The 14,312-nt window shown below is 38.6% G+C and overlaps 1 protein-coding gene across 1 annotated transcript in view; it reads left to right on the top strand.

Moving 5' to 3' along the window:
- The window catches only part of LOC109911557 (macoilin), a 90,997-nt gene that overhangs the window by 28,182 nt on the left and 48,503 nt on the right, over positions 1-14,312 (top strand). The window contains exon 3 of the mRNA XM_020510891.2: positions 11,150-11,291. Within this exon, the coding sequence (XP_020366480.1) occupies positions 11,150-11,291 (142 nt within the window). The remainder of the gene's footprint in view (positions 1-11,149; positions 11,292-14,312) is intronic.

The raw sequence follows: 14,312 nt of genomic DNA, 5'->3' as shown, positions 1-14,312 counted from the left end.
CCCAGTGTCTCACATCTGCATGGTGTACAATGCTCCTCATTCTGCTGTTCTTGCTGCATTCTGAGATCCACACTTGGCGCCATGTGTCGCCATATGCACATTCAGACTCTCTCCAGCATCACCTCATGCAAGCTTAGAGCTGCCTGCCCCCAGTTCCACTTCATCCTCTGTTTCATTCGACGTTCTAATAAGTGTTTTCTTTTCCTTTCCGGCATTAAAGAATGCATAAGATGCCCATACCCCTCTGGAACCTTCCTCCCCTCTCCTTTCATCTGACTCCATCTCCTATCCTAATCCCAACCCCTGTCATGTATTTACAGTCCCTCTGACCCAGTTATAAAGAAGGGTCACTGGACTTGAAATGTAAATATTGCTTTCTGTCCACAGATGCCAGATCTGCTGAGTTTTTCCAGCAACTTGTGTTTTGGGCCTGGGTTCAAGTCCTATCTGCTGTTAATGTGTATCCTTACATGTCTGAACAGAACAGGTTGATGAAAAATATTGGCTAAACATGACTTCAGCTCCAACAACAACATCATCCAGGATGATGCACCCTGCTTGATTGGCACCACATTCACCACCATCCACATTCACTTCCTCCAACACTGCACAGTGGCAGCAGGGTGTAGCATCTATAATTAGAACTGCAGCAACTCGCCACAGGAGCCTTGCGCAAATCCTTGCCCTCTTTCTCCCTCCCAGTCAAGTGAAAACATTTCACAATGTGGCTTTAACACTCCTCAAATGTGTTCATCCATGCAATGTTTGAAATAACTTTGACTGTAACAAAAGTTGGATCACTTTTTAAAAAGCTATTTGTAAATTTCCCAGTTACTGGGCACGAGATAAGCAATTAACCCATCTTTAACTAGAATTGCATCCTAATGTGATTTTGAGGGAAAAAGTTAGAGGGCTTGGGATACTCAGCTTGGATGGGGCTGTGTTTCTTTGAACTTGACTATTTCACTACTGCTACAGTTTGAAGTGGTTAAGTAGGCTGGGACATCTCCGGCACGTAACTATTTACCGGATAGTTTGCCAGCCTGAAAATGATCCAAGTCTGTTTTCAGTTAGTCAGTCCTCTACCTATGCTAATATATCTCATCCAACACCAAGTGCTTGTATGTTGTGCAGTAACCTTTGATGTGGCACGTTATCAAGTACCTTGCATCCCCACTGGTTCCCTTTAATTCACCCTGCTCATTCGTATCTTCAGAGTTCCCTAAATTTCTCCAGACATGCTTTTTCTTTTATAAAGCTCTGTTTACACTGTATTTTAAGACTGCACTTGCTGTCGCCAAGCAGCATGTGCATTAGCAGTGATACCTATCTAGTACAGTAACGTATGCATAAAGCAAGGATATAATTTTAATGGAAGAGTATATTGCATGCCAGAAATAAACTGTAAGACCAGAAGCTATTGGCACAGGAATAGGCCATTCCGCACATCGAGTCTGCTCTGTCGTTCAGTGAGATTATGGCTGATCTGATAACCCTCAACTCGATTTTCTTGTTTTATCCCCATTAAACCAGAATCCCCTTACTGATTAAAAGCCTGTCCATCTGAATATACTGGATGACCCAGCCTCAATAGCCCTTTGCAGTAAAGAATTCAGATTCACTACCCTCTGAGAGAATAAGTTCCTTTTCATTTTTGTCTTAATTTCAGAATAAAGGATCACACATTTTTGTCATCTTGTCCTAGACTTTCCCATGGGGGGAGTATCTTTCCGCATCTACCCTGTTGAGTAGCCTAAGAATCTTGTATGTTTCAATAAGATCACCTCTCATTCTTCTAAATTTCAATTAGTATAGGTCCAACCTTCTTTACTCCTCCTCATAACACAGTCCGGATAAAATAGAAATTTAATTTTGAAAAAACACCTTATCAGGAAAGTGGGAAGCCTTCAAAGATGAGATAACGAGAGACCAGATACAGAATGTTCCTGGTAGGTGTAGGGAATGCTGGATGACTAGAGAAATTGAGATTTTGGTCTAGGAAAAAAAAGAAGCCTATGTCAAGTATAGACAGTAGAGATCAAGTGAATCACTAGAACAGGTAATGGCAGTAGATGTACACTTAAGAGGGAAATCAAGAGGGCAAAAAAGGGGCATAGCTTTGGCAAATAGGGTTAAGGAGAATACAAATACACTACAAATACCCTCTTGTTCTTAATGTAACTAGGGAGAGAATAGGGCCCCTTAAAGATCAGCAAGGCCGCCTATGTGTGGAACCACAGGAGATGGGAGAGATCAGTGTTAACTGTCGAGAAGGATATGGAAGTTAGAGAACTTGGGGGAAATAAATAGCAACATTTTTAAAAAAAAAAAAAAAAAACAAAAAACTCCATTTTATAGAGGGTGAGGTGCTGGGCATCTTAAAATGCATAAAGTTGGATAAATCCCCAGGACCTGATCAGGTGAACCCTAGAACTTTGTGGGAAGCTGGGGAAGTGATTGCTGAGACCCTTGCTGAGATATTTACATCATCCATAGCCACAGGTGAGTTGCTGGAAGACTGAAGGTTGGCTAATGTGGTGCCTCTATTAAAGAAAGCCAGGGAGCAATAGATCGGTGAGCCTGACATTGGTGGGCAAGTTGTTGGAGGGGAACCTGGAGGACAGGATTTACTTGTATTTGGAAAGCCAGAGACTGATTACAGATAGTCAATATGTCTTTGTGCATGGGAAATCATGTCTCACTAACTTGATTGAGTTTTTTTGAGGAAGCAACAAAGAGGATTGATGACAGAGCGGTGGACGTGATCTTTGTGGATTTCAGTAAGGCATTTGACAAGGGTCCACATGGTAAACGCAAGCAAGGTTAGATCACGTGGAATACAAAGAGAACTAACCATTTGGATATAGAGCTAGCCAGAAGATAGGAGACCAAGGATGGTAGTGGAGGGTTGCTTTTCTGACTGGAGGCGTATGCCGAACAGTGTGCCACTAGGATCGGTGCTGGGTCCACTGCTTTTTGTTGTTTATATAAATGATTTGGATGTGAATATAGGTGGTGTGGTTAGTAAGTTTGCAGATGCCACCAAAATTGGTGGCATAGTGGATAGGCAAGAAGGTTACCTCCATGTACAGTTGGACCTTGAGCAGATGGACAATGCAATAAAAAGCGGTGGACTCAGCCCTGATCCTAGTGGCACACTGTTGGGAATGCACGCACCAGCTGTGCAGCCACATCTTTAGAAGACCTTTTTAGAATCAAAGTCATCAGACCCATGAATTTATGAATCTTTAGTTCTGTTAATATGCCAAATATGTTTTCCTCACATAATAATTGTCTTAAATTTCTCCATCCATCTACTTATTGATTTTTGGATTCTCTTAATGGTTTCCACTACAAGACTGGTAGAGGATACTTGTTCAATGTCTCTGCCATTTCAGTGTTTCCCATTGTTAATTTTCCATTCTCATCCTGTAAGAAATCAACATTCATTATTCTCATCCTTTTTATATCCTTGAGGAAGCTCTTGCTGTAGTGTTTGTTTTTGCTAATTTACTTTCCTCATCAATTTTCTCCCTGTTTATTTTGTTTTATCATCCTTTGTTGGTTTTTCAAGCTGTCTCAGTATTTTGATCTGCCACTAATTTCCTCCACCTTTTTATGCATTTTCTTTAAATTGTATATAATTCTTAACTTCCCTGGTTAGCTTCATATACTTCATCTTTCTCATAGAGGTCCTTTTTCTCAAAAGACACTTTTTTGTGAATAGTTACAAAATAATACCTTAACTACCTACTACAGTTTATGTACAGTTTAATCTTTTAATCTATTTTCCTAGTCCACTCTATTTGAAATTTCAACTGTTGACTTTGTTGGAAGGAATCTAACAGCACTGTACATAGTTAGTCTTTAGTTGGGACTTGGCTGCAAAATGTAGCATAAGCAAGCTGAAACTTGCTTGTAATCGTGCTGTTCATCCTGTTTAGTGTCTTGCTCAATATCTTGACAGCTGCTAAACTCGGGCAGCTCCCAGTGGTTGTTAATTTTAACGATTACACTGTAGTTGAGCATTCATCGACAAAAGTGAAATGATTGATCTGAAATTTTAAATAAAATCTTTCATGCTATGTGGGCATCCTTTGTGAGATCAGCATTTGTTGGTCAAGCATACTAGAGAAGAAGGTGGTAAGCTGCTACTTTAATGCTCCCAATATTCCAAATGCAGTGTGACCAGAGCATTATATAGCCTCAGCTGTACATCCCTGCTCTTATATTCTAGCATCTTCAAATGAGTGCTAACATTGCATTTGCCTTCCTAACTAACAACTGAACCTGCATGTTAACCTTAAGAGAATCCTGAATGAGGACTCCAAGTCTCTTTTTTTGTGTTTCAGAATTCCGAAGCCTTTCCCTGTTTTAGAAAATTGTCTACACCTCAATTCTTCCTGCCAAAGTGCATAACCGTTCACTTTCCCACATTGTGTTCCATCTGCCACCTCTTTGCCTATTCTCCTAACCTGTCCAAATCCTTCTGCAGTGTTTTTGCCTCCTTTACACTACTTACTTTACATTACCTCCTTCGACCTATCTATATGTCATCTACAAACTTAGCAACAATGCCCTCAGTTCTTTAGTCCAGATCATTAGCGTATAACAAAAAAAATTGTGGTCCCAACACTGAACCGTGCAGACCTCCACTGGTCCATCCTGAAAACCCTCTCTCTGTTAGCATTCATGAATGAGATACTGATCGAGTGGATTTTGCGCTGGCTGGTGTTCGGCTGCTTGAGTGTTGGAGCTCCCCCAGGCAAGCGGAGAGTATTCCATCACTACTGACTTGCACGTGTGGACAGCGCAGGCTTTTGGGAGTTGAGAAGATAGTTTGTGCAGGATTCTGCAGTACCTTCTGATATTTCTCAACCATCGCATGCAATGAATCAAACTTAATTGAAGTTTATAGCCTTGTGATGTTGGCGACCTCGGGAGGAGGCTGAGAAGGATCATCCATTCAACGTTTTTATCTAAAGATGGTTGCTAATCCTTCAAGGTTGTCAATTGTACTGATACGCTAGGCTTTCCTATCACTGAGAGTGAGGATATTTTAAGGGTGTGCCTCCTCCAGTTAATAACTGAATAATGGCCCACTGCCATTCATGATTAGATGAGGCAGGACTGTACAGTTTATGTCTGATTAGTTGGTTGAGTTATCATAGCTCTTTCAATACAGTTTCTGCTTTTTGAATGCAAATACTCTGTTTGTGGATATTTATAAAAGAGATTCTTCAATCCATTTAACTATGATGTTTAAAGGCATGTTATTGCAGCTGAGATTGCAAAAGTGAGGTTTTCAAAAGTGTTCTCTGAAACTTATTTGCCTGATTTACATTAACATTTAACTATTACTTTGCTCATGTTATGTGGCACTTTCTGTATGGAGAAAGGAATCCAATAGGTGCGAACTCTTCCATATGCCCGTAATGTCATAATTGCCCTCCAACCCAACAGATAAATTGTAAAGTTTGTTCATTGTGGTTATATTGTAACACAGCAAACAGTTTGAGCAGAGATATTTCTGAAGAAGGGTCCAGACCCGAAATGTCAGCTTTCCTGTTCCTCTGATGCTGCTTGGCCTGCTGTGTTCATCCAGCTCTACAGCTTGTCAAACAGTTTGGGCATTCAATGATTTGATGGTTGGAGTATAAGATGGGTTTTTTCCTCAAAGAATGAGTAAGTTGATCATGTTGATGACTTCGGAATTTATCCACCTGTGAAATGATCTTGCCTGCAATTAGCTGAATTGGTAAATGCTTTTATGTGAATCCAGCCAAAATGTGATTTAATATTTTCATTTAATTTTTTGTGTGTTGGCAGTGAGGATGGGCAAATGTTGGTCAGGCTTTCTAGTGTTGTGTAGTAATCAGTTTGTCTGTGATAGCCCATTACTTAATCTCTGGAATTAAAATTGTCAGGATATCTTTAATGAAAGTAAGCCTCTGTTCATCAAAATAAGCAAACTATTAAATTTTGTTTAATTAAATGATTTAAATCAGTGATTAAACTTGATTTTGTTAACTAGCCTATCTGATGCAACAATGCACTATGTGCAGTTTATTTGGCCAAATAAACAACAGTTAGTCCCACAAAATCTATTTTAAATGATCAGTTTAGTGCCTTGAAAAGTGTTACACCAGTTGCAGTAGTTGTCTAGTAATCTGCATTTAAATTCCAATAATGCAACATCAAGCCCTTGAGCTTTGGTATTGCTAGTTAGCTGAACTTATTGTAGGTGAGTTTCATATCCTCAAAATGAGCATTAAAATTATTTGAATTTGCATTAAGTACAGAAGAGTCGTACTTATACAGCATGGAAATAGACCATTTGGTCCAACCAGCCCATGCTGACCATGTTCCCAAATTAAACTAGTCCCGCTTGCCTGCGTTTGGCCCATATCTCTCCAAACCTTTCCTATGTAGAACCTCATCAAAGTCTTCACAAAGCTGACATAAACAATGCCTAACCCTCTGCCCTCATTAGTCTTTTTAGGTACTTCCTCAAAAAACTCAATCAAGTTTGAAGCAGAATTTCCCTTTGCACAAACCATATCCCTATCAGTCCTTGCCTCTCCAAATGCATGTAAATCTTCTGTTTCAGAATCGCCTCCAACAACTTGGCCACCACTGATTCAGGCTCACAGGTCTGTAGCTCCCAGACTTCTTAACAGCCTTTCTTAAATGAAGATACAACGTTAGCCACCCTTTGCTCCTGTGGCACCTCACCCATGGTTATAGATGATACAAATATTTCTGCTAGGGATCCCACAATTTCCTTGATAACTTCCCACAATGTCCTGGATGCACTTTATCAGGTTCTGGAGATTTATCCACCTTTATGTTTTCTAAGACCCCCCAGCACTTCCTAGTGTGAACTGATTTGTATTTATTTCCTCAAGTTCTCTAGCTTCCATTTCTTTATCCCCAGTAAAAACTGACACACAATATTCATTTAGTATCTCTCCCATCTCCTGAGGTTCAACACATCAGCGACCTCTTTTATCTTTAAGGGGCCTTGTTCTCTCCTGATCTTTTCAAAATACAGGAGGAAGATAGAGGACTTGGTGACACGCAATGAGAACAACCTCTCAATGTTGGCAAAACTAAAGAACTGATCATTGACTTCAGAAAGAAAGGAGGAGAACACGCCCCCATCTACATCAAAAGCACTGGGGTTGAGAGGGTGGAGAGCGTCCTTGGAGTGATAACCAACAACCTGTCCTGGACTTCACACAAAGACACGTGGTCAATAAGGCACTTCAATGCCTCCTCTTCCTCGGGTGGCTCAGGAAATTTGGCATGTCCATAAGGACTCTCACCAACTACTACAGATGCATCATTGAAAGCATACTGTCTGGCTGCATAACGACCTTGTATGGCAATTGCTCTGCCCAGGACAGTAAGAAACTGCAGAAGGTGGTCTGCACAGTGCAAACCATCACAGAAGCTTACCTTCCATCCATGGACTCCATTTACATGGCTCGCTGCCCCAGAAAGGCAATCCAAGATCCATCGTGCCCTGATGGTGATCTCCTCCAATCTCTTCCATCAGGCAGAAAATACAGAAGCCTGAACACGTGCATCAGCAGGTTCAGGAACAGCTCCATCCCAGCGGTTATTAGACTGAATGGACTCTCTCTAGTGTCAAATAATGCTGATCTTGCTAATGTTGATCTCGTCTACCGCAAGCCCTGTGCAATGTAACCTGTATGCCTCTAAGTCTTTTTGATCTGTAATTCCTTGCTTACTATGATCTGCCTGTACTTCTTGTAAACAAAACTTTTCACTGTACTTTGGTGCAGGTGACAATAAAAATCAATCAATCAATCATAACATTTCAATTCCACCAAATAACACAAAATGTGTAAGCAGTTTGCATTAGTTTTTGTTGGAATTTAATTTTTGTGGTCTTGAAACCAATAACTTTGGCAGTATTGAAATATTGACTAGAAACCATATTGTCAAGATTTATAGAACTAATCTGATATAAAAAAAGGTTAATTGTCTGCTGATAGTGTGCGCAAGAGTCCCCGATCCATTGATAGGAGGTAATGAAGACCGCTGGTAGCAGGCTGGTGTAGAGCGTAAACACAGCCTGACCTGTTGAGGCTCATTTCTCTGAATAAATCTACAGGCTTTCCTAACAAATGTATATTTTGTGGTAAATCATTCACAATTGCAAGAATTCTCCAGGTGCTGCTTTTTGTACTTCAGGTCATTTACCTCAATTCTTAAATCATAGGCTTTCAGTTCCTTACATACATTTTCAAAGGTAGAGCACAAGTCAGTTTAGCTGATTTAAACCTGATTCCTGAATGAAATCAAAATCCAGAATATTAAACTAACATGACCAATACACCAATTTTGAGTACAGCTATTCTTTTGTTTGTCCCAACAAAACCTTAATCATTTTGTGTCATAAAGTATAACTGGATTTTCACTTTTTTGAAATTATCCTCTGTCAGTTATTTTATCATTCATCCTACATTACTGGAAAGCAATTAGTTAAACAACTTTGAATTCTTTTTGAGAATCATCTTTTGGCATGCTGCAATATACATCTAATTCTAAAACTGGTTTTGAGTTGGATGAAGACAGTTGGTACTCCTGTCGCAGGAACATGTAACACCTTGCTGTAACAGAGTGTACTTATCTTCCTGTCTTCCTCTTAGCAAATGTGAGCTGCAAATGTTGGCATCAAGGAACCATTATTGTATTCTTATTATTATTCCAGCGTTGTTTGTTTTTATTTCCTTCCTTAATGATCCTAAGTCATCAAATTATTTTCATTGCTAAGTGAAAACTATACATTGTCGGAGTGGAGTATTGTAGCCACGGTTTGGTTTAGGAAAACGTTTTGCCATAGGCTAGTTCTTTTTGTACAGTAACTATACACAAAAGTATGAGATGACTGGTTTAATATTTAGTTTAACAAAGTACTATCAAAATAACATTACAGTTTTATTTTGTACAAAAGTAACACCATCTAGTCTTGATTTATATTCAAACTCAAATCAGTTCTTCCTATACTACACAACTGGTTTTGACAAAATGAAGTTATTTTCCAGTTGCATTCATGCTAGTGCTAGTTGACTTGATGCTTATCCTTAAATAGACATGAACATACCTTCTGACCTTTTTTGGCCTTGGTTTTGATGTGTCAGCAACTTTAAGACTGGTTATCTACAGGACAAAAATTAACAGCAACTTTTGGCATCTGCACATGTGCAGGTAAATGTGGAAATCCAGAACTAGGTGTCAGTAATTCTCAACTTGTCTACTGGTTGCACTCCTCAATGGAATCTGTGCAAAGATTAAGGTGATGGCATGAATTGAGACTAACTACCTGTTATTACCACGCTAAAGACTTCAAAAGTAATTAAGCACAGCAGAATTTAGTCGCATGAAAGGTGACATTTACATCTGAGCCATGTTCCTGGCCCTGAAAATGTAATTTTATAAGCGTGGAGTCACATTCCCGAGAAGAAAAGTAGTTGTAGATTATAAAAATATTGTTTTTATCTTGTTTCTGTCCTTTAACTCTAGATACACATTGCAATTTTCATTTTGCTTCTTGTCCATTGTTTTTAAATGTATTTTGTTACTTTTTTTCCTGCATTACAATGTGTGCATTTGAGTGAGATTCTTAAATTCAGTTAGTTTGACAAATCTCCCTGCTCCTACAGCACAGATACCCTGGAGAGCAGGCCATTTTGGACCAGATACCTGAAAATTGGTTACCTCTGCTGATTAGTCCAAAGTCTTGACAACTGTTCGACACTGCATGGTTCAAATGGTTTCTTCTCCAATTGCAGCAATTAAAATAGGAATTTAGGTGTAAAACGCGAGAAAGCCAAAACCAAACATTTGCTGTAAATGATAATTTTGGACATCAGGTTTAAGTCTGTAAACTTTCAGAAGCAACTAAGGTCAAGATTACTTTGTGTTTCTTGAATATGAATTTTAATTTTAAATCATCTGATTTAACGATTAACAATCTGACAATGTGAGAGAGGTGTTTATAGCTGCACTGATACCCCAAGATTTAACATTGCCATTTCTAATGCATGTTACTTCATGTTCATTGTGTCCTCAGGGTTGCTAACTGCTGTCAGCCAGTTTCTTTGTTTCGTGTTATCAAGATTCATTGGGTTAACAAAAGAAACACGTGAATCCCCAGTACCTTTTTAATTAAGTAGAAAATAAATGGATTCTACAAAGTCAGAAGATTCTACATTTGTTTCTGACAGTTTCGCATTTTGGTCAGTTTCTTTTCAGCAAGAAAAGCAATTAATCCATCAGGATGTTGACTGTTTATGGGGCTCTAAGACTAAAGAATGGAAATTTGCGCAGTATTCTTGGATGCCTGATTACTTTTATAATTGCAAGTTGTTTTTCTTCTGGATTCCTTCTTGAAGGATGAGCATATGGAAATGTAAAGACCAAATTGAGTTCACTTTTGATGCATGCTGCAGTTGATCTGAAATGTAGGTTAGTTAAATGAATATACCTGTTAAGGTGAGGAACTGAAAGCCTGAAACCAATTAAAAGATAGCCACTGGAAAATCTAAACCCTTTACAATTTTGAGTTCTACATCTTGAGAGAACAGATTGCATCATTTTCAATCCCCCAGTGAAACTTCACTGGATGCTACCTGCTGTATTAAAAGCAAATACAAAGGGTTCTTTGGATTCCTGAGATTTTGGGATGATTTGATGGAGTTGTTCGGAGTTATGAAGAGCTAGGAGAAGGTGTGGAGAAATAGACTATTTCTAATAATTGAGCAGTCTAGAACAAAGGGACATGGACTCAAGGTTGAATAAATTTAGGACAGTGTTTTATATCACATATGCACTTCCAGATTGTTGAATTGATTGTAGATTGTTGAAACATACAGCCTTGCAAACATTTAATTTTGGGATAAATGGATGTTTGAAGGGAAAGGGGTTAGGAAACAAACAGGCAGCTGGGATTAGAACCACTGCTTGGATGGACTATTTGGACTTGATTGTTTCCGTGCAATTTGATAAAGTAGTCTCATAAATGGATAACTTTCTAAACTCTGTTCGCTTGATGACAAAATCAATTCATTGAAAAATATAATTCATTGTCTGAAGTAACTTTTTTTTTCAATTGCAGCACTTTCTTGTACCTTAAATTCCTTGTTGTGTGGGCACTGGTATTGCTGGCAGATTTTGTCCTTGAATTCCGCTTTGAATATCTTTGGCCTTTCTGGCTGTTCATCAGAAGTGTTTATGATTCCTTCAGATACCAGGGTCTGGTAAGTTGGATAAAGACTTTGTTACTAAAATATACCAGTTCTCTGTTGTCACGTGATTTAATGCACAGCACTATTATAATCTTTTGAGAATGGTGCTTGACTTAGAAACTGTGATCAGAGCCCCTATTTATTCATCTTGAAGGGTTTCATGGGATCCTTGCTTTCATAACTACAGACAGAGTAGCTTTTTCTTGTATTCTGGACCTTTATGAAACAGTGCTTGAGCCCCGGCTGAAGTCTTATGGCCAATTTTAGAAGTAGACTTTAGGAAGGATTTGAGGACTTCAGGAGGCTGTAGAGGAGATTTATCACTATGTTACCAGTTTTGTGAAGGTTAGAGGAACTGGGGTTCTTTGTAAAGCGTTGAAGGCTGTCCATTTGATAGAAGTGTTCAAAATATTGAAGGATTTTGATAGACTAAGTAAGGATAAACTATTTCCAGCAGCAGGTAGGTCAGTAACCTAATGAGAGATCGTAGGAACTGCCGATGCTGGAGTCTGAGATAGCAAGGTGTGGAGCTGGATGAACACAGCAGGCCAGGCAGCATCAGAGGAGCAGGAAAGCTGATGATTCGGGTCTGGACCCTTCTTCAGTAACCTGATGACTGGATTGGTGGCGGGGGGAAAATAGAAGACATGAAAAAAATTACATAGGGTGATACCTGGATTGCACTGTCTTATAGGATGTTTGAAGAAGGTTTGGTAATAGATATAAAAGGGAATTGAAAAGGAATGCCCTGGCTATGGAGAAAGTGGAGAGTCGACTTGCATGCCTGTTAAAGAGCTAGTATTGGTGCATTTCACCAAATGAGTTCCTCCTATATGGTACTATTGTGATTTTAAATGGAAATACATTTTTGTTAAATTAAATTAAGCAAGGTTTCCTGAAATTATTTTTGAAGACTTTTTTATTTCTCAGAAATCTTTATGAAATCTAAATATGAAAATATTGAACTGTAGTCACATCTAAAGTAACTGAAGTATGTATCTGCCAAAGTAGACTCTGTGTTCTTGAGTGACACTTTACATTAATGATGTCTTAGAGCTATTGTAAGCTAAAGATTTTGTATGGTGCAGAAATATTTACTGAAATAAGTCATCTTGAATCACAAAATGTACTTATTATCAACTAGAATTTTAAATCTGTCTTTCCCCGTATCCCTTTATAGCTGTTTTAAAAACATTCTTTTGTTGATGAATGCTGTATTGTGTGCACTAATTAATTTTGAAACTTTGTTTCAATAATTATCCTTTTAACTGTCACATAATTTAGAAATGTTTCTTGGGTTCGCCCTTAACTTCAGCTGTTCCATGGTTATAACCTCTGGCTCTTGATATTGGTCTTGACTTTATCCTTCTCTGGTGTTCTTTTCGACCTGAGTTTGAGCGTTATAATTTTTTGCAATTGCCTTCCTAAAACTGTTCTATCTCTGCTAATGTTTCTTTTCTCAAAATAAACTAATATCACTTTTTCTGGCGGTTTGGACAGTTATTCTGAGTGTAAATCTGCTTTGGTGTTTGAATTCTAAATCTGTTGGCATCTGTAGCTTAAGAAAATTAGTTAAACTTTGAATGTGGTTCTTCACTTTCATTGTGTCCACTTGACCCTGGAAACAAAACTCTGAAAACACTTATTACATGTAGCTAAATAACATAAAAATGAAAGAAAACTTCAAAGGAACACCAATGGACCTAAACTTTTTAAAAGTATTGGAATAAAGGCTAAATGTTTAGAATAATCTGCAGTTTGGAAGTTGAAACAAAATGTTAGTGATGTCCAAATTGGAATTTGATCTTCTAATGGGAAATCCAGGGTATTGGTGCGATAATACTTTCTTTTGTGGTATTAATAAATTTCCACTTGCATCTCTCCTCATCAAGTCTGAGTATACCACATAAGGAGTTGCTTTTGAAATGTTGCTGTTACGCAGCCAGTCTGCACTGAGAGCCTCATAAAAGTGCTAATATGAATATTCTTGGCGATGTTTTTAGAAGCTGTGATACAGACTTAACTCTGCTTTCCTTTGACATTTTAATATTCCTGTAGAGCCACTGCAAGTAAGAAGAAAGGATCTCACGATGCCTTATATATGAAGAGCAATACCTAAGACAATTCAAAAACAAACTGTTGGCTTGAGTGCTATGTTTGAAATTTTAAACATAGCAGTCTGCCAATGGGTCTGTAGGCTATCAGTTGAATCAAGTTGACTAATGTGCCTTCATCTGCAGGTGTTGTGCTTCAACGTAATTTTGTTCTTAATTTTTTTATAGGGATTTATTTGGCAACTCAGTGCTAAACTAAATAGGATTATATCTCTTCATTTCTTTAAGTCTATGGATCAAACAGGGAAGAAACCTACTAATTAGTGTGTACTAGACTACCATCTCCCCAGAACAACTTAGGAGTTGAAATTCCACCATGTAGGTCGCCATTTGGACTGAGCCCTGAGAAGCAACGCCTTGGAACAATTTGGTCAAGCTGTTTGGGTCCTGAGGAAGATAGCTGTTATAGTTGGCATGTGCTCAGTTAGAGAATTCCCACAAGGCTTAATAGTTATCAACCTGTCATAATATTGTGGGAATGACCACTACACAGTCATCTTGAAAGCAAATTTCACTTTTACAATGTACCCTCAATTCTGTAGTTTAGTATAGCTTGTTTAAGTGGGATATCTGTGTAGTCCATTAAGTGCTGTGAGCTATGAACAGCAGAATTATATACCTGCAATTTGTAGTCCCACAATTACAGCTGTTGGTATCCAAGTATACTACTCTGTTGACTTGGGAAACAGTTGAATGGACTGGCCACTGCAAAGATCGTAGATTATAGCTGCCTCTTCTTAATACCAGAGTACTAGAACTGCCAGTCCTGCTACCAAAGCTGCTTCAGTGAAAGTACGAAAGTGGCAAGTTACCTGACCGTATAGAAAATGGTTTGCGCACATAAATAGGGACCCATTTTGTCTGGTCAGTTTATTCCTGCCCCATTAACTGCCTTTTAATCATTAGCAAAGAGAATGAA

Source organism: Rhincodon typus, chromosome 27 (assembly GCF_021869965.1).
Source record: "Rhincodon typus isolate 14 chromosome 27, sRhiTyp1.1, whole genome shotgun sequence".
NCBI classification, from domain to species: domain Eukaryota; kingdom Metazoa; phylum Chordata; class Chondrichthyes; order Orectolobiformes; family Rhincodontidae; genus Rhincodon; species Rhincodon typus.
Note: the sequence above shows the minus strand (reverse complement) of the source record. Positions and strands in the feature narration are given on the sequence as shown.